At 56.1% G+C, this 25,791-nt stretch overlaps 1 protein-coding gene across 2 annotated transcripts; it reads right to left on the reverse strand.

Moving 5' to 3' along the window:
- On the reverse strand, positions 1-25,791 carry Vwce (von Willebrand factor C and EGF domains). 2 transcript variants are annotated; one of them, XM_015478035.2, is made up of 20 exons: positions 25,099-25,791; positions 22,728-22,822; positions 22,509-22,598; positions 21,910-22,038; positions 19,466-19,582; positions 17,153-17,269; positions 16,195-16,323; positions 14,752-15,194; positions 14,578-14,671; positions 12,879-12,961; positions 11,056-11,143; positions 10,056-10,141; positions 9,168-9,285; positions 8,503-8,568; positions 7,191-7,283; positions 6,000-6,082; positions 4,504-4,594; positions 4,332-4,414; positions 3,985-4,075; positions 1-950 (listed from the first exon to the last, which is right to left on the reverse strand). In XM_015478035.2, exons 1-20 carry the CDS (start codon positions 25,206-25,208, stop codon positions 346-348), a joined length of 2,811 nt encoding a protein of 936 aa, XP_015333521.1. In that variant the 5' UTR covers positions 25,209-25,791; the 3' UTR covers positions 1-345. The 2 variants fall into 2 exon arrangements, with proteins under 2 accessions (XP_015333521.1, XP_015333520.1); XM_015478034.2 differs by having other exon boundaries at positions 7,191-7,287; positions 8,483-8,568.

Genomic DNA, 25,791 nt, shown 5'->3' on the forward strand with positions numbered 1-25,791 from the left:
GCCTGGGAAACCAGACACCTTTAATCAGGAACCCGGGAGAAGGCGGCCCGTGGTCCTCCTCCCACAGAGGCTTGGCAAACCGGACCTTCCTCCAGAGCCCAGCCAGCCGAGCGGTCCAGGAAGGATGCTGACACGGAGACCACCATCTACGTGATTCTTACAGCACGTCCGAATGCTTCTCAGTAACAAGGTCACGTTCAACCTTGGGGTTCCCATCCCCACCAGGAGCCCTGGGAGAGCCAACCCCTGGCAACGCCTGCCAGGTCTGCCCCTAGGGCTGCCCTGCAGTTCCTTGGGCCACTAGTCAACGCTCTCTGTCGGAGTCTCTCGGGTGTGGTGACCAGCTCAGACGGTGGATTCCTCCTCCCTTGAGGTCCCCTCTGTGGGCTGCTGGGAACCAGAATGAGTGGTGGCCACAAGGGCTGCAGAGAGTCTCTGAGGCCTGAGGGAGGTGGTGGAGGTCTCTGAGGAGCCAGGGGACATTGTGGAAGGTGCTGAAGCTTCAGTCAAGAGGGTGGCAGGCAGAGGCCACCTGGACGCTGTCTGGGCCCCAGAGGCTGAGAAGGAGCGCTCGGGAGTAACAGGAAGTGGCCGATGAGCCCCTGAAGAGGCTGGAGGTAGAGTGGAGGGCTCTGAAGGGGTGGAAGGCCCTGGGGAGAGCCCAGGGGACGGGGAGGCTCTGGGCTCCCCTGGCCTCAGAGGGGGTGAGGGCGAGGCCTGGGCTTTTGAGGGGCCTGTGGGTGAAGTCTGCACGTTGGACAAGTTTGTTCTTCGGAGGAGCTGGAAGAGGTGGAGCGCTGGCCTTGGAGGGGCCGCCGGTGGGGGCGCCAGGCAGGAGCTGCAGTTGATGGGCACCTGGGTGTCTCCGCGGGAACTCCGAGCGGCTTTGCCCAATACCACGTCGCCATGAGGGGTGAGCCCCTGCATTTCTCCCAGAGGAAAAACGGAATCTAGAGAGAAGAGGGAGAAACAGACTGTACAAGGTTTTCCCTGGTGGCTGAGGAGGCTCCAGTCACTTGGGGACAGACACCCATGCTCTGTCCTCCAGGGGGACTCGGTCCACCTGGGGAGGACCAGCCAGCCTCTGCCACCAGGGACCCGAATAGAGGGAGGCAGTTCATCCAAGTGGCTTTGCCAGGATTTGCAGTGTGACCTAGCACATAACTTCCCTGGGCCTCCATTTTCTGATCTGCAAAATGGCACAATAATAGGATTAAACCTGATGAAAGGGTGCAGAGAAGTCTCGGCCTCACCCTCATGTAAACTGTAGACTTGGGTAGTAATGCCGCGACCACGTGGGTTCACTGATGACAACAAATGTACCACTCTGGTGTGGGACATTGACATCAGGGAGGCGGGGGTGGGAGTTACAGAGCCGGGGGTCTGAGGGAACTCGTATTTCCCGCTCCATTTTGCTGTGAACTTAAACTAGTCTAAACAATAAAAACCATTTGAAAACGAATTTAGGGCCTGGGGTGTATATAGCTCAGCATGTGCAAGAAAGGCCCTGAGTTTGATCTCTAGCACTGAAAAGAGAAATTTTTTTTAAGTCTTGACCAAGAGGCTGGTACATCATAATGCCTCAGCACATGGGAGAAAGATACGGAAGGAGGCGGCTAAACAAAAAGAAAACAGAGGGTGAAAGGCAGGAGGAGAACCCTGAAGAAAGGTGTGATGGGAAGATGGACACCGTCCAGCACGTTTAAGAATCATCCCAAGGGTGGTCAACAGCTCTGTGACAGCCGAAAACCACCTGAAATGTGTGAACTTTGTGGTCTCTGAGTCATATCTCAAAGAAATCTGCTGTATTATTTTTAAATGACGGAAAGGAAGCAATTCCTATTCTACTTCAATCAGAAGCTGTTCCCCTTCAAGGTGCTCTGGTCATGAAGAGGCCCGCGGGGACCCTGCAGCAGAGGCTACACGTTCCAGGCCAAGGGGCAGGCTGCGTCCATCGGGCCTCAGTTTCCCCACGTGGAGTCCAGAGAGCAGAGAGCAGAGGAGCCCAGGGTAAGAAAAGAGAGAGGGCCCTGGGCTTGGGTCCAGCACCACCAACTGAGCTTCAGTCTCCCATCTGCAAAATGGAGATCACAAGTGCAGCCGTGCCAGAACGTTCCAGGAGCCGTCAGTTCAATAAGGCAACACGAGCAAGATGCTCAGTATGCTGCCTGGCACGCTCCCTACCAGTGACTCTAGAAAGCCAGGGGAATGTCATCTATCTGCCTGCAAAGGAGTGTGTGGTGGTTAAAATGAAGTAAACTCTGTCAACTACCAGCAGTTCCCAACTTCATGGACCCACTGGCTCCGTGGTGTGGCCGGCACCACAGACCCAAGAAGCTGCCCGAACATCAGAAAGCATCCCTCAGAAGGCTACAGGACATCAACAGATATTTTATAAAAAGACATTCAGGCCCACAAGCTCATGAAAAAATCCACTGTTCCTAGAAGTTCAGAAAATGTTAAAAGCAGCCACATTTAAGGTACTTCATGTGGACACAGAAAGTTGGAAAAGTTAAAATTCTGAAGGTGGTTGGGGTGTAGCTCAGTGGTGGAGTGCTTGCCCAGCATGAGCAACGCCCTGGTTCCATCCCAGAACCACAGGGGGAAAAAAGGTCTAAACAGTTTGAGAGAATATGCAGAAATGTCAGCAGGAGGTAGGCAAAGCAACACAAGGGAATACAGTGATCCCCTCATCCAAGGTCGTGTTTTTGCATGTTCGGTTACCAATGGTCAACCACTGTCCCAAAATTTTAAGTGGAAAATTCCAAAAGTAAACCATTTATACACTTGAAATTGTACACCATTCTGAGTAGCATGATGAAATCTCCCATCGTCTCACTAGGCCTTGCCTGAGATGTGAATCATTCCCTCATCCAGCGTATCCATGCTGTATATGCTACCAGCCTGTTCGTCGTTTAGCAACCTCCTTTATCAAATCAACAGTATCACAGAGTTTGCACATAGTACTGTTCACAGTTTCAGGCATCAAAGGGGGTCTTAGAAAGTATCTCCTATGGGTAAGGAGGGACTACTGTATTTTGCAATTTTTTTAAATGGTCAGCTGTGAGCCACATCAATACTTGAAAATCATGTACATCATCATCTCCTGTTTATAACTACACAAAAAAGATCCATATGGATGAGCCAGGTGCAGCGGTGCATGCTTGCAGAGCCACCTCTTGGGCAACATAGCAAGATCCTATCTCAAAAAAATTAAAAAATACATACACTAACAAGGGAAGATGACAGATGAGGCAATAATTTTCAGGAATCAATTCCTTACAGTGGCTGAGAAGCATTTACTGAAGGCTCAAATTCTGGCTCTACCACCCATTGTGACTGGATCAAATCACAGCACTTCTCTGTGCCTCGGTTTCTTCACCTGGCAAAGGTGGGGATGCTAATAATATGTATCTCAGGGGGCTGCTACCAAGAGGGGAGGTGGACACTGGAAGAGCCCAACGCAGAATGAGTCCTCATTCACATGCCGGCAACGACTGTCCTACAAACCTGACTCCATTCCCAAGTTATGATTTAAATACGGAAGACAAGTCCCAGTTACCTGGGAGGCTGAGGCAGGAAGAAGTGTGAGACCAACCTGGGCAACCGACTGAGACCTAAGCACGCGCCTGAGCTACACTGAGCACGTAGCCGAGGGGTACAGCATCCCCGGGTTCAATCCCTACTACCCCATTTTAAAAAAGGAAGAAAGCAGAGGAAGAGACTGAGGAAGGAGACAATGGAGAAGAAAAAAAAGAACAGAAAATAAACAAACAAACATGCCCGGTGGTGGCCCCTTATCATAGTGTGGTATAACGAGTGCTGGGTGAGGCTCAGGCCAGCCCCCACTACTGTGTGACCTTGAGCAAGCCATGCTCCCTCTCTGAGCCTGGGTTTCTCAGCCACAGTTTTGTCTAAGTTCTGTGCTTCTGAGAAGATCGGAATGGAAGATGATGGTGGACTCCAGGACCCAGAGCCGCTTACCTGGACAGGAGGAGCAGCAGTCCCCCGGGGGTAGGGAAGAGTCGGTGCAGGCCTGCTGGCAAGGGACCTTCTCACAGCTCACCTCGCCCAGCTGTGGGAGCAGAAAGACACCCATGAAGCAGCGCAGTGCATCCTGCCCACCTAGAGCAGCCCTTGGAAGCCTCCCGCGCCAGCCGTGGGGTCCCACAGCCAGGTCCCTGTCTGGACTTCCACAGAGGGAGATGGCCAGATCCTAGGTCCGGGTAGTCAACCAAGGGTGAAGAGCGAGTGGCGGGGGAGGACGCAGGTGCGCTGGCTGGTTTGAGGGCTCCCCGTGGCCAGGAGCAGCGAGGCCTGGGCCAGCTCACCTGGCACGTGCAGCGGGTACAGGGCTCATCGTCCAAGGTGAACACCTGGCCGTTCACCACCTTCCTTCCCTCGTAGTTGCAGTCTGCAAGGCAGAGGGGACAGGCCTGTAAGAGCCAGGGCGACCTAGGCGCCTCGGGCACAGGTGGCTCGTCCCACTCAGCCCGCACTCACCACGGCACACCGGGCAGCACTCGCCGTCGGGGTGGAAAGGGTAGGTGCAGGCGATAGGGCAGTCCACTGGCGAACAGGCCACCGAGCCCAGCTGCAGGACAAGAAAACACACCAGGCCCTTCACAGAGGGCAGCGGAGGGGACACTCGGGAAGGCGCCATGTGCCCAACGGAGCAGCCAGTGTGGGGGAGCCGTCCAGGGCGGGGTATGCCGGGGATGGCCGAGGTGGCAGACACTTGGTTAGAGTCCACTTCCTGCCAGAACGCACACCCCACAAGGGCAAGGCCTGGCTGGTCTACAGGTTCATTTACTGATAGGCGTCTGTTGAACGGATGCATGAACTTCCCAGGATAGGGGGACACCAAGGACCCGGAAGGGCTGGGCTGTGGCTCAGGGGCAGAGCGCTGGCCTGGCATGTACGGCACCCTGGGTTCCACCCCCAGCACCGCAAAGAATTAAAAATTTAAATTAAAAAAAATTAGGGAAGAAAACAGCCAGAGGCAAAGCTCCCTGCAGCATGTGGCTGTGGACGGATGTGGCTGACCAGCGAGGGTCGGCCTCTCAGGCCCCGGGTGTGTGTACCCTGGCTTCTCGAGCTTTCTGCACACCTTGCCCCTTTCCGTGCACCCCAGCTGAGGCTCACCCACACCCAAGACACTCTAGGTGCTGTAAGTGCTTTCCGCCTCCATTTTCTAAGTACCAAACTAGACCGTGTGCTATCGACCGGGCTTTTCAGGCAGGATGGCTCGGGGCGTGCACACATACGTCCCCAAGCGAGAAGGCGGGGGTTCAGAGCTCTGCATCTTGATTTACTGGTTGTGGAATCATGAGCAAAGGACTTGGTGCCTCTGTTCTCTCTTTAGAAAGAATGAAGTGATGGTGCCATGGAACTCTCGGATTCACTGGGTTCATGCATCTCTCTTTTTTTTTTTTTTTTGATACCAGGGATTGAAGCCAGGGACACTCAATCACTGAGCCACATCCGGATCCCTTTTAATTTTTTATTTTGAGCAAGTATCTTGTTGAGTTGCTTAGGGTCTCGCTAAGTGGCTGAAGCTGGCTTTGAACTTGTGATCTTCCTGACTCAGCCTCCAGAGTCACTGGGATTACAGGCCTGAGTCATGCATCGCTAGGGCTTAGAATAGGGACTGGCGCACAGGGAGGCCTCAAATGCTTGCTTAAAAGACTCTGAAACAGTTTGTGTTCCTGACTACTCCAGCAAGAGTCCCTGGGCCACATTTCATACTTGCAAGGAACCAGCCCCCAGACACTCCCTGGTAACCCAGAAGCAGAGGACATCGCCCAGCTAGGGCTTAAAATAGTTCCCTGGTCCTGGCTAATGATTCACCCTGGGCAGGCTGGAGGGAGCTGTCTTTCACCAGGACCCAGGAGTGACCCTTCTTGGAGAGGGCTCTGAGTTTGACCTCTGCAGTCAGGAGCTGGTGTCGGTGGCTGGGGCACTTCCAGAGCCAGGGGTCGGGGAAGGGTGGTCCGTACCAGGCAGATGCAGCTCAGACACGGGTCCAGGGCCGACGGGAAGGTCTCGTTGTTGTAGAAGATTCTGCCCATGTAGGTGCAGCCTGCCAGACAGAGCACGTGGTGAGCAGCAGCCAGGGGTGTGGATGTGGTGACTGGGCCCCCAGCCAGGGCAAAGGTCTGAAGCTTATCTGGATAACAACGGTCAGGACATGCGCCTCCCTGTGCGGTGCCCTGGGGGTCAGGCCAGTGACAAAACACCCCTAGGGAACTGGTGTTGACTTTTGCTGTGCTGGATTTGGCAAGGGGTCACAGGACCTTGGCCTTCAGTGTTGTCACCCCAGATTGTGGGGAAAGGCCAGAGGGCATCAGAAGGAGAGCCTGGGAGACAGGAGGTCCCTGCCCTTCCCCACTCAGCCAAACCCAAACCCCATACCACAGCCTCTTGTTCCTGCATCCCCAAACTCAGTCTAAGACTCCACCATGATGAAAGTCATCACGTGACTGGTAAACATGACCGCAGGTGGCAGAACCGTAGGAAAAGACTTTAGAAGAACACACTCACATAGCACACATCTGTTAAGTGTGTGTGTGTGTGTGTGTGTGTGTAACCTTAAGGTTCACAGTGGTGATGGAACTTTTCTTCTTTGTACTGAGGATTGAACCCAAGAGTGCTCAACAACTGAGGCACATCCCCAGCCCTTTTTTATATTTAGAGACAGGGACTCACTGAGTTGCTAAGTGCCTTGCTAAATTGCTGAGGCTGGCTTTGAACTTGCAATCCTCCTGCCTCAGCCTCCAGAGCCTCTGGCATGCACCACCAAGCCCAGCTGGAACTTTTTCTTTTTATTCTTTCTCTATTTTCTTAAATTTCTACAACTGCTAATTTTGAGATTGTGAAAAAGGTAAAAATTACTATTAAGAAAGCCAGCCTCGTTTTTATTTCCTCTCGTGGAATCTCTAATTATTTAGCAGATACAGTTCCTGTGTGGCCCCACCCAGGCCATAAGCCCTGAGTCTCTTTGGTTCTTCCCCCAGCACCCCTAGACTGCACCTGCTTACTTCTAGGAGCCTCAGTTTCCTCATCTGTATAATGGGGTTGCCCCACAGGGCTGCTGGGAGGCTTGCTTGGTGCTCAGTGCAGAGGGGCCTGGGCACTGGGACCCTGCGCATCGCTGCCTGGGGGCGGGGGGGGGTCTGGCCAGGAGTTACCTGCAGAACAGTCTGGGCAGCACTGTCCGGGGATGCGGATGGGGTGAGGGCAGGAGTCCACGCAGTCTGTCGTCCGGCAGCTCACCGAGCCATCTGCCTGAAGGAAGGAGCAACTTCACCAAGACCCACCTGGACGCCAGGCCCTGCCTCCCGCCCCAAAGAGGCAGCTCTGCACACTGGCCGTGGCTTGCCCAGAGGGCTCCAGGATGCAGCTGGGAGGTGGCAGGTCCCCCCAGAGAGGACCGCTGCTTAGGCAGAGTGACAGGAGCCTTCCTGAAAGGTTTCGCGTGTCTCGGGAGAGGGGAGGTGAGAGCTGGGACTTCAGTCTCCCTGGCTTCCTGTCCCTCTGCAGTGGCAGCCAGAGGCCGCGCCATCGCCCCCTTCCAAATTCTTCTCTCAGCGTTTCCCTGGATCCCTGGCTCCCCCCAACCCTATCGAGTACCATAAAACCCTATTTTTATAGAAAACCATTCGGCCGGAAATGTCTATTTCAGAAGACAAAAATGCCAGACAAGGTTTCTTTTCCTTTTTCTTTTTCAAGAATCTGAATGTTTATGACCCCTTTATTTCACCCTCTTGTAAAAGGAGTGACGAAGTCGTCCTAGGGGAGAGAAGAGGCATGAGACGGACTTTCCTCACACTCCAGCCAGTGAAGTGCTCCAGCTGCAAGGCCTCAGGCACCTCGGAGGCTGGGCCAGGCTTGTGCACCCGGCTGTGCCCAGGATCACCTGGAGGTTAAAAGGCAGATCTGCCTCCAGGGATGTGGGCAGGGGCTGGGGACTGCATGTCCCGCGGGGGCCGCCAGCCCATGGTTCACCTGCACAGTTGTTTTAAGGTGGCAAGGACCCCAGCGTGCAGGTGAACCATGGGCTGAAACAGCCGCATTTCTTGGTAAGTAGCTGAGTTTGTGCTTCTGTCCATCTGACTCTCAAACCCTCGCACCTTCTCCTGAACCACTTCTGATGAGGGGAGGGCGCGGGATTCGTGGTCAGGAACACGACCTGCTTCACAGGGGCAGCGGCATGCACGGCCTGGGCTGCCCGGTGCCCACGGCCAGCCACGCCCCAGGCCACCCTCTGGGAGGGCTCCTAAGTCTGACCCCGGGGGCAGCAGCTCCCTGAATAAGCCGACTGCACTGTCCCCAGCCATCTACCCGGACAGGCAGAGCCCTTCTGGGAGGGAGGCTGAGCCTGGCCAGAGGCGGCTCTGCCTGTGGAGGGACGGGGCGCTCCTCCGGGCGAGGCAGCGGGACAGCGGGTAAAGCAGCTGAAGGCGAGCAGGTTGTCATTCACCTGGCAGATGCATAACTCACAGGGATCACCAGGTGACCAGATCTGTCCAATCGGAAACTCAGCCCCGTTGTCGTCCAGAGAGCAGCCTGGCCGGGGACAGTGAGGGAGGAAAGAGTGGGCAGGACTGCCCTGGGGACCCACAGCACCATCCCACCTCGGGGGACCCCTGACACTCACGGACACACACACACACTCACACAAACCTGCTTCCACACACAAACATACTCAGACGTAACACACAGACACACAAACCTACACACATGCTCAGCAGACACAACTCCCACACTCACACCACCGCACAGTGACGGGGCTGGGACTGGGGCTCGGGGCAGAGCACTTGTCTAGCATGCGTGAGGCCCTGGATTCAATCCTCAGCCCCACATATAAAAAAATGAATATAAAATAAAGGCATTCTGTCCATCTACAACTACAAAAAAATGCACATTTACTATACACAAATGTACACACTCACAAAGACACTCCAGACACCCACACAACTCAGGCACACGAAAAATAACACAAAGACACACACACACACAGGTACACTTTCACACAGTTATACCCAGACACCAGCACAAATACACAAACACACACAGTCACACACTACCCGTCTTGGCAGCAGAAGCCTCACTCCCCCTGGCCACCCCAGCCCTGCGCCCCCCCTGTCGCCCTGGCTGGACCTCACCTGTGGTGGGCGTGGGCTCCCGGCAGGTGAAGCAGCACTGCCCAGGACCCAGCCACCGGTCCTCTCGGGGGCAGTCCAGCTCTGGACATGGTGTGAAGGAACACTCCACCTCCCCCTTCTGGAAGAGAGCCCAGGGCATGGCCAGTGAGGGAGCTCCCCCCTGCGCCCCTGGAAGCTGAGGAAGAGGCTGGAGGGTGGCCACTGCCCTCTCCCCTCTCAAGGAAGTGCTGAACCCCCAGGGGAGCAGGCAGGGCTGGTAGGGCGCCCCCCAGCCCCAGCTGGGCCTCCACCTCTTGCCCTGCCCCCTGGGACCTTCCCACACAGCCCCCACTGCCCTCCTCTCTGGCCCCCCATCTACGCTCCTCTGCAGCCAGAGAGCAGAGCAGGCCCCAGTCTGACCAAGTCACTCCACCACAAAATCCCAGCTGCAGATGGCCCTCGGCTCCCCTGCAGAGGAGCCTGGGGGAGCAGCCAGCTGCCTCCTGCCCATCCTGCCTCCCATCTGGCCTAGAACCAGCCTCCACCCCTCCAGGACCCCGGCCGGCTGCCTGCTCCCCTTCACTCTGTGCTGCTCCACCTCCCCCTCAGCCAGGTGACGCCCTGCCTGGCACGGCCCTCCCTCCGCTCCTCCCCTGATGTGTCCTGTCCCCTTCAGGTCCTCACTCAGCATCCCTCCCTCCAAGAAGGCTTCCGGTGCTAGTGACCTGGCCACGCCCGCCTAGGCTGGGGGCTCTGCCAGGGCAGTGTTCAAGGAGCCTGGGGCTGGGGGATTAGTGGCCCTGCTGCCTCGGTCTCCTTTTTGGTCCCTCGTGGTGGTTTTCCCCATCACAGCATCCTGGGTAAACCCCTGGAGGCCCCACCCCCTCCCTGTCACCTCAGCCACCCTACCTGGCAGACACAGGTGGTGCAGTCGTCACCACCCCCACTGAACACTGCCCCGTCTGCATACCAACGGCCGCGGAAATAGCACCTCACTGCGGGGAGAGAGGGAGAAGTGGCCCAAGGCCTTTGGGCTGGGGCAGCTCGAGGAAGAAGGGCATGTGGGCAGGGGCCTGGGGTCCCACTTGGCACCACCTGCACCACTGGCCCCCAGCCCCAGGCACAAAAGTCACAACTTAAAAACTGACAGAATCACGCAGTGGCACAGGCCTGTAAGCCCAGCGGCTCGGGAGGCTGAGGCAGGAGGATCACAAGTTCAAAGCCAGCCTCAGCAAAAGTGAGGCACTCAGTGAGTCTCTCTCTCTCTCTCTCTCTCTCTCTCTCTCTCTCTCTCTCTCTCCCTTATTTTATTTTTTATTCTAATTTGTTATACCTGACAGCAGAATGCATTACAATTCACGTTACACATATAGAGCACAATTTTTCATATCTCCGGTTGTGGAATGAGGTGGACATCATTACCCTAAGTACATGTGTGAAGACACGAATGGTGTGAATATACTTTGTATACAACCAGAGATACGAGACCCTGTCTCTAAATAAAATACAAAATAGAGCTGGGGATGGGGCTCAGTGTTTGAGTGCCCCTGAGTTCAGTCCCCAGTACTCCCTACCCCCAAAAAAAGGACTAGCTCATTAGTGGGTACACAGAGATCCCTCCACATCTAGCCAAGGAGCAATGCCAAGGGTGGGTGCAAACCCCTTTCTGCCTACCCTGAAGGTGCTTCCTAGGACAGGGAGCAGGCCTGGCTCTGAGCACAGTCCAGCATCCAAACCACCGAACCACTGGGCATATAATAGGTGCTCAGTAAAAGAGGGCAATCGAAATGCTTCACTCAATCTGAATTTCTAAAGTAGAAGCCACTCTCTCCCCAGCTCCTTTCCTCCCCCAACCCAAAACACACTCAAAAGACATCCCTCCCTGCACACAGACAAAAGAGTCACTTACCTGGGACACAAGTACAGCAATCTGACTGTGGGAGGGTCTCACAGGGGCCAGGAGGACACTCGGGGGAGATGCAGGACACGTTTCCAGCCTGAGGCGGTGAGAGAGAGGGGAGGGAAGGAGGATGTGTAGGTTCTGCCACCTCCGGGTCCATCACAGATCAGCTCATTGCCTCTCCCACCACACCTTTCTATCACGAGAGCTGCCCAGGGGACGCCACCTGAGAACTTCGAATGTCGCATGGTCACAGGGACTTGCTCCTGTGTTTATTATGGTGGGGCTCAGAAGGCGCCCCTTTTCAAGACATGTGGTTTCTCAAGAAAGGCCAGAAGACAACAGAGAGCAAAGAGACGCAGACAAACAGGCCTCGCAGCAGAAGGTCTGCAGGGAGACCGGGCAGTGGAGAGCACAGGACCCTCCCACAGGGCAGGAGACCTCCCCTCACCTTCCCATGCACCTGAGTCTGGGCTGGAGTGCTCTTACCAGCTCGTCAAAGAACTGAATTTTAGAACAAATTTTTTTTAATTTAAAGTTAAAATCAAAAGCCCTTGGTGGGCTGGGGATGTGGCTCAAGTGGTAGTGCACTCGCCTGGCATGCACAGGGTGCTGGGTTCGATCCTCAGCACCACATAAAAATAAAATAAAGATGTTGTGTCCACCGAAAACTAAAGAATAAATATTAAAAAATTCTCTCTCTGTCTCTCTCTCTAAAAAAAAAGCCCCCAACTTTGGAATGAACCAGACGTGAGTTCCAGCGTCTGCCCCTCCACCGACAGGACTTTGGGCAAAGTACATCACCTCTCTGAGCCTCAGTCTCCCTGTCTGTGAGATGGGTGGAACCTGCTTCCTTCTCAATATATACGATGTGGTCACCCACTACGCTCGGCCACCGTGTGTTCGGTACAATGGAAGAGCTCAGTGCAGGGTGCTGGCAGCTGTCCAGACACCCCTGACCTTATGCTCTAGTCCCACCATAGATGCCAGTCCACAAGCCGATTTGTGTGTGTGTGTGTGTGTGTGTGGCGGGGGAGGGTATCAGGGATTGAACTGAGGGGTACTCGACTCCTGAGCCGCACCCCCAGCCTTATTTTTTTGTTTTATTTAGATACAGGGTCTCACTGAGTTGCTTAGGGCCTCAGTAAGTTGCTGAGGCTGGCTTTGAACTCATGATCCTCTTGCCTCAGCCTCCCAAGCTGCAGAATTACAGCCGTGTACCCCGTGCTGGGTTAGGACCCATTGTTAAAAGACAGTCAGAGGGTGGCAGTGAGGGTTGGTGGACAGAGCTGGACTTAGGACTCACTCAGACCTCAGCTCAAATCCTAGCTCTTATATTTCCCAATGCCAAGGGTGGATACATCTGCTACAGTCTTTGCATCTGTAGCAGAGGGATGGTAAAGCTGGCCCCAGCACTCTGGCACACAGTAGGCACTTAATAACTATCCTTGCAGGCATGGAGCGCCTAAAGCAGAGTACACTGGACAAACCCAGCGTGGTTCTGAGCTTTCTCCCTCCCAAACTGAACACCTTTGATTGTGCTGGCAAATAGTTTGCCTGGAGAGAACAGGCTCCCTGGAGGGGGAGTTTCCAAGGGAATTTCATCCCGTCCCTTCCGAACAGATGGACCCTGTTCACCTGGTGGCTCTTTCCTCCCCACGCCCTGCAGTCTCTGGGCTGGACGCTGCAGGTTCCGACCAAAATCCACAGCCTGGGCACCCTCCCTCCTGGGGTACAAGCTTACCTTGAACATCTGGGCTCTCCCCCTTCCTCTGAAACCCCCAAAGGTTAAGAAAACACCCAGGAGCCCTCTGGGATCTGATGCCGCTTACCAGACAGACACAGACCGTGCAGTTCTCGTTGGGAGGTGAAAACACGTCGCCTTCCGCTCTGACGGCGCCACTGTAAAAGCAGCCTGGGGAAGACAAACAGGAGGGGCTCAAGCCCGCCTCACACAGGAAATGAGGTCCAGACCTAATGCACCTGGACCTCCGGTCACTGCCTGGGATGTCTCAGCAGTGGCAGATGCAGGGTCCCTACACTGTGGAACAACAGGGGAACCCTGAGCATCCACCTATTGCCATCTGCAAGGATCAGCTTCTCTGACGGCCCCGGGAGGGTCCACTCACATCTGGTAAAGCCACAATTGTCTTAAGACTGCAGTGTTTTATCCCCATCATGGAGGAAAGACAAAGGTCAGCCCTGCGCTCACATCTAGCCTACCGGCTCAGTTTACCTGGGTGACCCTGGACACGACGCTTTGCCTCACCAGAACTCCCAGAAGTCTGACACTTTCACCACAGAATGGAAATATCACCCAGTGGGAGACTTGGAAGGATCTGCAAGCTAGGATAAGCTTGCAGATAAGCCCCAGTACTTTACATCCAGGGCTCAGTACACAGTAAGGACAGAGTAAAAGATGTCATTAAGAAAATCAGTAAAATAAGTGAACTTATATTTCCACGTCCAACCTTGGCAAGACTTTTTTTTTTTTCTTGTAGTGCTGGGGATTGAATCTAGGGCATGCTGGGCAAGGGCTCTACCACTGAGCTACATCCCCAACCCCCTGGGGAAAACTATAACTGCTCAAGGCCCAGCGACCTCAGCATCATATCACCCGGAGATTCAGAGACACGCAGATTCTCAGACCCAACCCAGACCCACCAACTAGGAGACTGTATTTTAATAAGAATCTGGGCAATTTGTGTACAAAGCGGATTTTGAGAAGCTCGGTTGAAGGAGCTTGGGTCTCTATCCCAGGAGCCATGGGAAGTAAATAAAAAGTTGCAAGTGGTGGGGGGTGTTCTTCGGTGCTGGGGATGGGACCCGGGCCTGTGCATGCAGGGCAAGGGCTGCACGGAGCCACTCCCCCAGCCTGTGCAGGAGTTGAAACAGCTGCTCCTCCAGCCAGGGGCAGGAGTTGGGCAGGGGAAGGAGACAGCCAGGTGAGTCTGGAGACTCACTCTGTGAATTAGTGAAGCTCAAGAAGGATGCCCAGAAGACAAACAGGTCCTCTTGAGGGGCACTATGGCAGAGCCAGGCGCTTCTCCAAGTGTGGTCCCCAGGGCGTGACCCCGTGGTGCATGCCTGTAATCCCGTCAACTCAAGAGTCAGAGGCAGGAGGATCACAAGTTCAAGGATCAAGTTCATGTATGGCTCCCAGGTGAGGGCAGGGAGACAGCCTTATTGCCTTGGCAACTTAGTGAGACCCTGTCTCAGAATAAAAACTTAAAAGGGATTGGGGGTGTTACTCAGTGGTAAAGCACCCCTGGGTTCAATCCCTGGTACTGGGGTAAAAAAAAACCAAAAAATAAAATAAAATAAAAGTGGTCTCCAGCCCAGCAGCCCCTGGGAGTTTGTTAGACGTGCACATTCTCAGGCCCCCAGATGTGCTAATCAGGGGGCGGGGCAAGGAATCTGCGGTTTACAGGGTCCTCCATGGGATTCCAATGTAAGGGACAACTGCAGAACAGCAGGACCGCAGGAGGGCCGGGGGAGGGAAGAGGCAAACTGCGTCCTTCCCACTCTTACCTGTGCACAAGGGGCAGCACCCCCCATCTCTGGGGGGAATCGGGTGGGAGCAAGCAGCTTCACATCTCACCTCTCCGCAGGTCACCTGTCCATCCTGGAAGCACAGCAGGAGTTGCAGCCACCACCAGACCCCAGACCTGGCACCAGGACAGCCCAGGGAGCCCTCACACCCACCTCACACCAGCACTGGGAACACCTGGGCTCTGTCCAGTGGCTCCCCGACTCATGCACGGCTCCCAGGTGCCAGCAGGGAGAGGGCCTGGCTGCCAGCCTCGGGCTCCCACGGCCCCTTGGTGAGGAAGGGGTCCCTACCACCTCCACCTGGAGGAAGGAGGGAGGCCTGGGGGTCCTCAGCAGGGCAGCACTAGGCCCTGGGGTGGCCATCAGGGTGGACAGCAGCCGGGTAGGAGCAGAAGGGAAGAACGAGGGTGGTGGCGAGGTGGGAGATGGCGGGTGGGTCGTCCTGGTTCCTGCAGGAGGCCCTGGGGCCCCCGGAGGAGGACTGTGTCCTGGGGACAGGGCTGGCCTTCCCGACTCGGGCAGCAGCAGAGGCATCTTGTTGGGGTGCTGCCGGGGCTGCAGGATGGCAGACGGGGCCTGCATGGCTTTCGGCAGAGCTGCAACAGAGGCGCAGGGGTCTACTGAGGAGGAGTAGGGCAGAGGTGGGGCCCGGGGGTCAGGTGGGGCTCCGCTCCACCACAGTCACTGTCTCTGGACCTGGTTCCTGATGGGCACAGGGGTCAACCGTGAGCCGCTGGGGGCACCATGACAACCACATGGGAAGACAGACAGGAAGGTGGTCACGAGCTGGAGGTCACAGGCTGGCATGGCTCTTTCAGACACTGCACAACCAGGCTGACCAGATCTCCTTCCTTGCTTGCCACGGAGTGGACACAAGTTTCCCTGAGCCTGGGATCCACCCTGGGACTAACGGCCCCCCGGCTCCTATGTCCTGATGGGCCAGTGTGTCCCCTGCTACCCCACCCAGCTAGGGCTTCCCCGGCGCTGGAGATGGAGCCCTGGGGCCTGGTATCCTCCAGCCTCACAGTGTGTGAGGAGGCAGGAGAGAGAAGGCAGAGGCCAGGGCGGGAGGCCAGAAGGGCTGGGAAGGGCCAGTCAGCGACCATGGGTAGGTGTGCTGGGTAGACGAGTGGGTGGCTCTGAAGGGGGGACATAACAGCCGCACCCACCACCTACACGACTGCGTGTATACATGTTCCCAGGCGCCCAAGCATGGCAGAGCCCTAGGACGCCACTGTCCAAAGCAGTTGTCCTGGGGCTCAGGTTACTGGGCTCTGATGTCACACCTTTCTCTATCACCACGGGTTTCTTTCCTCTTAACCATAAGGAAACATGAAGATGGAGTGGAAGGTAACACAAGGAGGAGGGCAGACACTGGAAATAATGGGCAAGACGAACTGAACACAGAGGGCCTAAGGACCTGGGGACCTGGGGACAGGACCTGGTGACCTGGGGACGGGGCCTGGGGATCTGGGGACGGGGCCTGGGGACCTATGGATGGAACCTGGGGACCTGGGGATGGGGCCTGGGGACCTGGGGATGGGCCTAGGCGCTGGGCAGCTAGGCCTGTGGCTAATAGCTGGACTCGGCACTCACCTTCACAGGACACACGGTCGGCTCGAAGCCTAAAACCAGGGCGGCAGGAGCACAGGAAGCTGCCCACAGTGTTGTGGCACGAGTGGTGACAGACTCTCCTCTCCTGCGGCCTCCGGCACTCGTTCACATCTGCAGAGGACCCCGGCCGCTAGTCCGGCTGGGAGCCCTCCTTGCCATCCCTTAGTCCAAGAGGCTGGGGGGGTTTTCCTGCCAGCTTCTTGCCGGGTCCTCCCCTGCTCCAAGGTGCAGGATGTGACTCCGGTGGCTAAAAACGGGGCCAAAATCCAGCACTAGTCACCTTGGAGGTTCGTGCATGCAGCAGTCATCTAATGGGTGCATCCACAACTCATCCCCAGCACCTCGCAGCCATGATCAGGGTAGACAGTAGGAACAAGAAGTGCTGGGGATCTCACTCCACACCTTCCACTGCCCACTTTTTCTTTCTGAGAAAGGACCTCAAGACTCTCTGTGCTGCTCCAAGTGGACTTCAGTACCAACACCTAACTCCGCTGGGACAGAGTCTCTTTGAAGCCCAGGGGACCCCCACCTTCAACCCACGAGCCAAGCTCAAGCCAATCTCTTTCCGGAAATTTCGGCTAATAAGCTGAGAAAACAGGGGTCTCCTTCTGTATCAGAGGAATCAGGTACAAACATGCTTTATTTACCCCGGGGAACAAAGGAGGCCAAGAAAAGGGGTGAGCAGAGAATCCTTGGTGTATCTGGGAGAGAACGGGGTGGAAGAGAAACCTAGTGGGATGACAGGGGCCGGTGGCCAGGAGAGGCCGCCACAGGGTCTCCGTGCAGAGCAGTGCTGACCCCGGACAGAATAGAGGTGCAAACCCTTGGGGTTCCAGGAGACCCAGAGGCCTAAATGTTGACCTTCCAGGTCCAGGCGCTGACCCTGTCCATCTTGCTGATTGGCAGCCTAAGTGTGCAGACCACAGGGTCCTGACCTTACCTACGCACGAGTGCCGGTTGCCATGGAGATGGAAGCCAGTGCGGCAGGAACACTTGTAGCTGCCGATGCTGTTCCTACACCTCTGCTGACAGGGGGTGCCCAGGCATTCGTCGGTGTCTGTGAGGGGAAGCACAGGCTGGCATCCACCTCCCCATGGAGCTTTAGAAAGGGGCGGCCCCCACCCCACTCAGGGCTGCAGGGGACGTCCTTAACCCCCATGTGCAGTCTAACAGTCCCTAGACTCCCTTACCCTCACCCAGCCCTGACCACCTGCATCTCCCAGCTGGAGAACAGACAGCCTCTAATGCATCTCCCAGCCTCTACCTGTGCTCCTTCCCAGCCTCCTCACAGGACCCCCAGGATGTTCTTGCCTAAGGGCACTTCTCACCCGACACTTCCTGCTCAAACCCCTCTGGGATTCCCATGCGCAGCCCACCACAGAGGTGCTCACAAGACCTTTAAAGACAGCCCTGTGGTGCACACCTATAATCCCAGCACTTGGGAGGCTGAGGCAGGAGGATCATGAGTTCAAAGCCAGCCTCAGCAATTTAGTGAGAACCTGAGCAACTCAGTGAGACCCTGCTCAAAATAAAAAATAAAAAGTGCTGGGGCTGGGGCTCAGTGGGTAAGTGCCCCGGGGTTCAATCCCTGATACCCAAAAAAAAAAAAAAAAAAAAGCCGGCTCTGGTCTACACCGACTACCCGGCATCCTCCCCAGCCCTTACCATCGCTCTAGGTTAATTAAGTCCTTGCCGTCTTCCAAACACAACCCACTTTTGCAGACCCCCCCACCACGTCCACTTTTCTATCTGCCCTGGATGCCTTTCCCTTATCTGTCTAGAAAACTCTTACATCTACTAACTCAGTTCCTGAGCACCTCCTCGGCACACGCTTCCCTGGGCTCGTGTGTGGAACTGTTCACCAACACGAGTTGGTGAGCTCTGGGACACTTGCCCTGCAGAGGACCAGGCCGCAGGTAAAGGGAACAAGGCAGGCCTGTTTACCCAAAGGTGGAAGATCTTTAAGACCAACTGTTCAGGAAAAAGAAAACAGTGGAAGAAGACCGGGTTCAAATCCCAGTTCCAATGTGATCTTGGGCAAGTCAGTTGATTTCTTTAAGCCATGGAGATAAACGGTGTCACCATCATGGAATGATTTCAGGGATGAAATGAGAAAATACAGGGAAAGCGCAGAGCTGGGGACCCGGGACAGGAGAGTTGGGCAGGGCACTCAGCCTAATGACGGGTGCTGATTTGAGTTGTGCCCCCTGAGATTGCTCACTGTGATGGTGTCTGGGTGCTGTCTTTGGCAGACAGTTAGGTCAGATGAGGCATGAGGGTGGGATATCATGAGTGGATTAGTGTCCTCGGAAGTGACACCAGGCTGCCTCTCCCCTCCTCCTTTGCCATCCTGTGAGGACATGGCAGGACTGTCATCTGTAAGCCAGGAAGAGACTCCTCACCAGGAATCACATCCACTAGTACCTTGAACTTAGACTTGCAGCCCCCCGGAACTGGGAGATGAAAGCCCTGGTGTTGGACCCCCAGGCTGCAGTCTTTTGTTACGCAGCGGGAGCTGACTGCGGTGGAACGCCAGGGGTAGTCTATGGTGAGAGTGGAGGGTGGCCGTGGAGGGAGGGCCTGGGTTGGCACCTGTGACATATGTTGATTTTCAGATTGTGAAAGTTTATTTATGCTTTATGAAAATTTCACATGCAGAGAAAATAACAGCACAGAGTCAAGGGGGTGTTTCGTCTCCTCTGCCTGGTGTGAGACTGTCTCCTTATATAACCTACATCAGCGAGTCACCTGAAAAGGAGGAGCACTTACTGTAAAAGATCTTATCGGGCTCACGTAGGAGGGGAAGTCTCTTTCCTGGGCTCTCACAGTCCTTAGGCTTCATCCCTACCTTGTTCTTCCCCAAACTGCCCTACAGGGTGGGGTCTGGGGTCCTACAGCCTGGGTGTCCCCAGAGCACCAAGGCAGAGAGAACCAATGCATGCAACAGGCTGGTGACACCATGACAACGCTCCACCCTGGCCCCTGCATCCGCTCCCACCCAGCCCTCCCAGCCCTCATCTGGGGGCCTCCGCCCAGTGAGTCTGCTCCCCTGCTCGCCCCTGCACCCTGCAACAGCAGGGTCAGAGCCAGGGCCTGAGGGCCCCGCTGGGCTTCAAACCCTGACTCTACCTTTACCAAGAGCCTTGGTTTCCCCATCTGTAAAGGGGGATGGTACAGCATGCCACTCAGGGGACTGTGGCACGGAGAAGGTATCGTGCAGGGCTCCTCTAGAGCCTGTCCTCTGCCCACTCACCCTGGCAGCTGTGACGGTCTGCGGCCAGCTGCATGCCCGGCCCGCACTCGCACACGAACCCGCCCTCGGTGTTCACGCAGTGGCCCTCGCAAGAGGAGCTGAGGCATTCATCGATATCTGGGGAGAGAAGATGCTTGCACAGCTCACTCTGAGCGTGGCCGTGACTCAGGGAAAACTGACCCCAGGTGGAACACGTGCCCACACTGGGCCTGCCCTTGGCAGCACGGAAGCCGGTCATCCTGCAGGAAGAAAGAGCAGGACCAGGAAAGACATCGGGCTATGAGAGAGGCCGAGGGGCTGGGCCCTGCCTGACCACGCAGATCAGATGACCTCAGGACGGCTGGGACAGAACAGTTTCCGGTGGCCCCAACTGTGGGGCAACCCCTCAGGCCTCCCCAAAGAGCAGGGGCCAGTGGACAGCAAGGCTGGTTGAATTATCCACAGTGTCACTGCCTTAAATATTCATGGAGCACCAACGAGGGGGTACAGGGACCAAGAGCATCAGGAGGAGACAGGGATGGAAACGCCACAGTGCAGTGGGGCTCTCGGAGTCTGTACTGGACCCCGCGGGGCTGAAGCTCAGGTTCCTATCAAGGCAGCAGGAGACAGGGTGGGGTGAGACCAGGCTGTGGAGCCCAGAGGGGTCCTGCCCAGGAGGTGAGGGGAGCTGGGAGCGGGACTCCGCAGATCCTGCTGCGGGCATCCCCCGCTCAGCACCAACCGGGGCATCCAAGGATCTACAGGACCACCTCAGCCCACTTCAGTTTGCCCCTGAGTCTCCCCAACACCTGGCCCTCATGCCCAAAGGACACCTCCACGCTCTTTACCCCCTGCTGGGCCTCTGTCTGGCACCTAAGTGCTCTTCCCGGGGCAGGCCCTCTGAGACCACGCCCACCGCCTCCAAGGAGCCCACCCGACTAACCCCATCCCAGGGGAACCTCATGGCTGTGGCCGGCACTACCCTGTCCTGTGCTTGTTTTGACATTGTGTGTGCCCAGTGTGCCTCTGCCGTGAGGAGCACAAGTGGAAAGCAGTCCCCAAGAAAGTCACACTAGCAAGATGGATGACTGTGTGGCTTCTCCTTTCCGGAGGATGCGGTACAAGCAGCCTGGAGATCCAGACCCTTGACAAGACCCTTTCAGCCAAGAGTCCTCCTGGGAAACAGTCAGACAAGCTGGCGGGAAGCCTCTTCACTGCAGCATTATTTATTATTATTATTATTATTATTATTTATATTACAGACCACCTGGGAGAGGGGAGGTGGCCAGCTAGGAACAGACAGCAACTACAGTGCCACAACGGCAGCCCTTAAGAACAGGTCAAGCCGGGCGGTCGATCCCAGCAGCTCCAGAGGCTGAGACAGAAGGATCTCAAGTTCAAAGCCAGCCTCCACAACTTAGTGACAGCACTAAGCAAGACCCTGTCTCAAAATACAAAAGAGCTGAGGGTGTGGCTCAGTGGTTAAGTGCCCTGGGGTTCAATCTGCAGTACCAAAAAAAAAAAAGAATTATGTCAAAAAGAATATTTGGGGGGCTGGGACTGTGGCTCAGCGGTAGAGCGCTTGCCTAGCATGGGCGGAACCCGGGTTCGATCCTCAGCACCACATAAAAATAAAGGCATTGTGTTGTGTCCATCTACAACTAAAAAAATAAATATTAAAAAAAAAGGATTATTTGGGGATTTCCATACTATGAAGTTAAGTGGGAAAATTAGTGAACAAAATCTACAGCTGAGATATGATCCAACTTTATAAAACACACATAGATGCATGCTTTACACATACACGTATAAGACACACACCCAGGGAAGAGGGCAGAAAAAATACTTCATTTTAATAGCAAGCATCTCTGGGTGGGGCACCCAGGCGATGTCTATTTTTATCTTTTTACCCTTATTTTCCAAATGTTTGCAAATAAACTATCATTTACTTTCTACTCAAAGAGGGAAATAGTATTTTTACAAAGTTAAAACTAAAAAAACAAAAAAAAAAAAGTTTTTGTAGCCCTGGAAAGATAGGCAAGAAACTGGTCCCTTTTAAAAATCACAAGCAAATTCTAGTTTTACAAAAGAATAATTATTGAGTTTTGCTTTGTCCATCTTTCAGATGTCGTTTTGTCCCTGCTCACCTGACCCTCAGCCTAGGCGCCAGGGTGGCCCCAGCATGCTGCACTTCCCCAGTTACAGTCCCCATCATATTGAGCCGACCTTGTCCTTGTCCCCTTTCCCCATCTTTGGAAGCCCCATAACAGCAGTGACCAACTGATTGTCCTCTGACCCTGGCCCAAGCTCAGTTCCTGCCCTTAAAAGGTGCTCGGTAAATATTTGTGATCTAACAAGAGCGACAGCCTCTTCCTTCGCAGGCCTCCAGCTCTCTGGAGTCCATCTCAGCAGGATGGGAGGACACATAATCCCCCTCCCCTCCCCCACGGCCCCAGGCCTCTCACCTGTACACCTGATGCCAACAGCTGTCTCTGTCATGGAGAAACCTAAGGGGCACACTCGGGCCACCTCCTGACAGCCACCATGGTTACAGGTAAGGTCACAGCCATACTCCCCGCAGGGGCCATGGGCTTCTGAAACAGGCATGATACCAAACTGGTGAGCACCTGCCAACAGCACAGTCACCAGGTGGCCGTCCCAGCCCCCTCCCACCGAGGCTCCTCCAGAATCCTGTTGGAAGGGTGTTCCAATCCAGCTCTGCTATTCCCTAGCCTTGTGGCCCAGGTTAAGACAGAACGTCTATGTCTCGGCTTCGTTCTCCTTAACGTGGGCATAAAAATGCTCCCTAGGGGCTGGGGACATAGCTCAGTTGGTAGAGTGCTTGCCTCGCACGCACAAGGCCCTGGGTTCAATCCCCAGCACACCCCCCCCACACACCAAAAAAAAAAATGCTCCCTAATATCAGGAGTTGAAAATAACAAGCTAGTATCCATCCAGCACCCAAAGTCTGGCGCGTGACCTCAGTAAGTCCCTAAGCACTTAATCTAAGTCCCCGAGCTAATTCAGGTGTTCCTGTCAACCACTGACCGTCCTGTCCCATTACCTGGGCAAGTGGCTCCTTGCTCTCCGTCCTGGCAGGAACACACATTGGGAGCGATGCAGACTCCACTCCCACAGCCGAAGGAGCAGAGAGCTGAGAGGAGAAATGCAGGTAAGGAGTTGGGGTCCCCCGTCTGCCCCTCAGACCAGGGACTGAGAGCCCTGGCAATGCACCCTGCTCACGTGTACCAAGAGGGCTCAGGGCACATGGATGGCCACTTACGCAAGGTGCAGTGCCCACTGCCCATGGAGGGTGCCCAGCCAGGGCAGCAGCCACTCCCAAAGCCAGAGAGGCAGACGTGGGGGCCCAACCGGCGTCTGCAAGAGAGGAGAGAGCATTTTCCACATTCTGTCCGGGAAGAGACTGGTCAACTGCAAAGCCTCCCAGACAGTCTGTGAGTCAATTAACAAACAGTTCTCCAGAACCCCCTGGGGAAAACAATGGGAAGTTTTCAAAGAAAAATGTCAGTCTCTCCTGGAGGTAGGACAAAGACAAAAAGTGTGAGAGAACAGTTACCAGCTTCCTATGGATGTCTTCCCCATGAACATGAAGAGTAGCCTGAAGAGGGAACTCTGAGCTGAAGACACAAGCTGAGGCTCCCAAGATGGCTGCCTCAGGACCTTTGCACTTGCAATTCCCTCTGTTGAGAAGGTTCTTCCTCAGACGCATACCCTGCTCACTCTCGCCCTTTACACAGGTCTCTGCTCATCATCTCACAGAGACCTTCCTTGCTTTATTCTTCTCCATAATATTTCCTGAGACACTATTTGTTAACTTGATGATTGCTCATTGTCTGTCTCCCCTACTGCTCCCTGAGAACAAGGGCTTCTTTTTAGTTGTTCATGCCAGCACCAATAGCCATGCAAAGCACATAGTAAGTATTCAATAAACGGCTGTTGAGGGAAAAGTTGGAAGTCAGTAGAGAAGGGGAGAGAGGGCACCCCAGGGCACCAGAGAGCTACCCAAAGTTCCCTGAAGGAGGGTCTGCTCAATCAGGGACACTGAGCTGGGAGTGAAGAACCCAGTGTCCAAAAAGGACAGAAATCCAGACAGGCCTTCAACTGGGTGTTGGCTGCTGGTCAAGGCATGTAAAGCCACGAACATGCCACTGTCCCCACCTCAAGGAACGTTGGATAGTCAAGGAGCCAGGTAATAGGAATACAGAGTGACAGTGCCTCGGTGGGCTGGACAATGAAGCCCTGAGGAGGGCCACCGGAGGTGTCCTGAAGTGCATGCAGCATAGCAGCTCAGGTGAGAGGGGACACAGACTGGTGACTGGCACTGACTGTTCCCTAGATGGGCTGCACAGGGGCCATACATCCAGCCCAGGTCTCTGCCCACGTTCAGAAGCTGGGGGGCTGTCATTCTGCCAGGCGGGCATTTTTAGAGCACCCACCATTGCTTATTCCTACACCAGCCTCTGGGGACATGGGACAAGACAGATGTGCCCTCTCCTTGGAGAGAATCCTCTATGACAACTGTGGTGTATTCTGGAAAGGGAAGCTCAGGGGATCATGGCATTACAGAAGTCTGTGGGAAACTGGCCCTGGAGCCCAAGGAGCCTTTTCCGTGTCTCCGGAGTCATGGGGAGGGGGTGCTTGTCTCACCCATCCCCTCGCTGGAGCGACACTGGCAGCAGCCTGGGAGAAGGGGCCTCAAACAGCTAACCAGATGAGCCTCTGGGGGCTCTGAAAAGGACAGGCGGTGCCCCCAAAGCGGCAGATGGCAGGGTTCGGGAGAGGTTGGTGGCATTGCACCCTCAGGTAGGAAGGAGTGTAGCGCTGCTAGTGCGTCCCAAGGAGTCTCCCATGGCTGGCGGTAACCAGAAGACAGGTGGCAGGAGCTTGTGTGCCACCGCACAGCCTGCACCATCTGAGCAGGAACTGGCGGGGGCTGCGGAGCACACGTGCGAGCTGCGAGCCTGGCGGGGCAGTCCCCGCCGCGCACCCCCGAGGACGTGGCTGCCGGCCAGGCCGCCCGCTGACACCGTGTTCTCTCACTCCAAGCATCACGCACACAAGCTCACCGCCTGCGACCGCTGGGGAGGGGGCAGCGGTGGGGAGGGGGCAGCGGCGGGGGCAGCGGCGGAGGCAGCGAAGGGCCCCACCCCCTCGCAACACCGGCGGAAACCAAAGCGTAACCCAGAGAGACACCGGTGGCTCCAAGGTCCACTGGGCGCGCAGGACACAAGGAAAGCCCCCAAGCCCAGAGGGGCCGGCGCAGCACGGAAACCAGGTACTGCCACGGCGGATCGTTCTGGAGCGAACTCCAGCCAGTCCAGAGCTCAGCGCACATCCCGGGGTCCCTTCGCCAGGGATTCGCACCCCCAAGGCGCCCTCGGGCTCAACCAGAGTCTGGGTTTCCGCCTCCCCCAGGTCAGACCCAGCCAGAGGTGCACGACAGGCACTGACCAGAGGCACAAGTTGCTGTCTTTTTCCGGAGCCCAGGGGGTGCGCCCGCGCGGACAGAGCCCCGGAGGATGCCCGATCCCCCCCTCCCCGCTGCCCGCAGCTGGGGGGCGTCCCTCGGCGCCTCGGCGCTCCACGCCTGTTGCGCTCCCCTGAGCGGCTGTGGCAGCGCGCGGGGCTCTTACCTCTCCGGCGCGAAGTGCCCGGGCGGCTTCCTCCCCGTGTAGCCTCGGGCCGGGGTCTCCGGCAACAGGAGCGCGGCGCAGGCGGCCCGGAGGAGCAGTCCGGCCCACATGACCAGAGGCTGCGGGTCTCCCCGGCTCCGCTCAGCTCGGGCGCCGCGCGCGGGGGAGGGGGCTGCCGGCCCTCGCCCCTCCTCCTGGCGCGGAGGGGAGCGAACCAGCGATCCCCGAGCTGGCACGCGGAGCGGAGCAGGGGGGCTGGGGACGCCGGGAGGAGGGGCCCGGGGACAACGGCGAAAGGCTGGGAAGTTTCCCGCACCACCGAGCGGAACACAAAAGGCAGCTCCGCAGGCCAGCCGGTGCCTCTCCCGGCGGCCGGAGCCCAGGGCGGGGGCAAAGATCAGGGACCCCTGGGGGCGGAGTTCAGCCTTAGGCCAACACCCCCAGCCTGGGTTTGGGAGTCGGCTTTCTGCGAAGGGCTGAGGGCGTCAGACCGAGGCCCTGGTCCGAAAGAAACTTCGGGAACAGGGCTAGCAGCGGGACTCTGCGTGCCTGGGGCATTGCCCGTCTCAAAGGAACCCTAGACGCCTCTACTGTCAGGAAGGGAGAATCGTGGAGATCCGAACTCAGGACGCTGCGTCGTTGCGCCCTCCGCAGTTCTAGGCTTGCCCTCAGACTCCCAGCAGGTCTGCAGCC

The sequence above is a fragment of the Marmota marmota genome, unplaced genomic scaffold (genome assembly GCF_001458135.2).
Source record: "Marmota marmota marmota unplaced genomic scaffold, marMar, whole genome shotgun sequence".
Taxonomy (NCBI): Eukaryota; Metazoa; Chordata; class Mammalia; order Rodentia; family Sciuridae; genus Marmota; species Marmota marmota.

Excerpts from the sequence above, each read along its gene's own strand:
- Vwce (XM_015478034.2), bottom strand. The coding sequence starts at position 25,208 with ATGTGGGCCGGACTGCTCCTCCGGGCCGCCTGCGCCGCGCTCCTGTTG. Across the intron at positions 22,599-22,727 it reads CAGTGGGCACTGCACCTTGC|CTCTCTGCTCCTTCGGCTGT; the intron begins GTAAGTGGCCAT and ends TTCTCCTCTCAG. Across the intron at positions 12,962-14,577 it reads GTGCTGCCCCTTGTGCACAG|GCTGCTTTTACAGTGGCGCC; the intron begins GTAAGAGTGGGA and ends TGTCTTCCCCAG.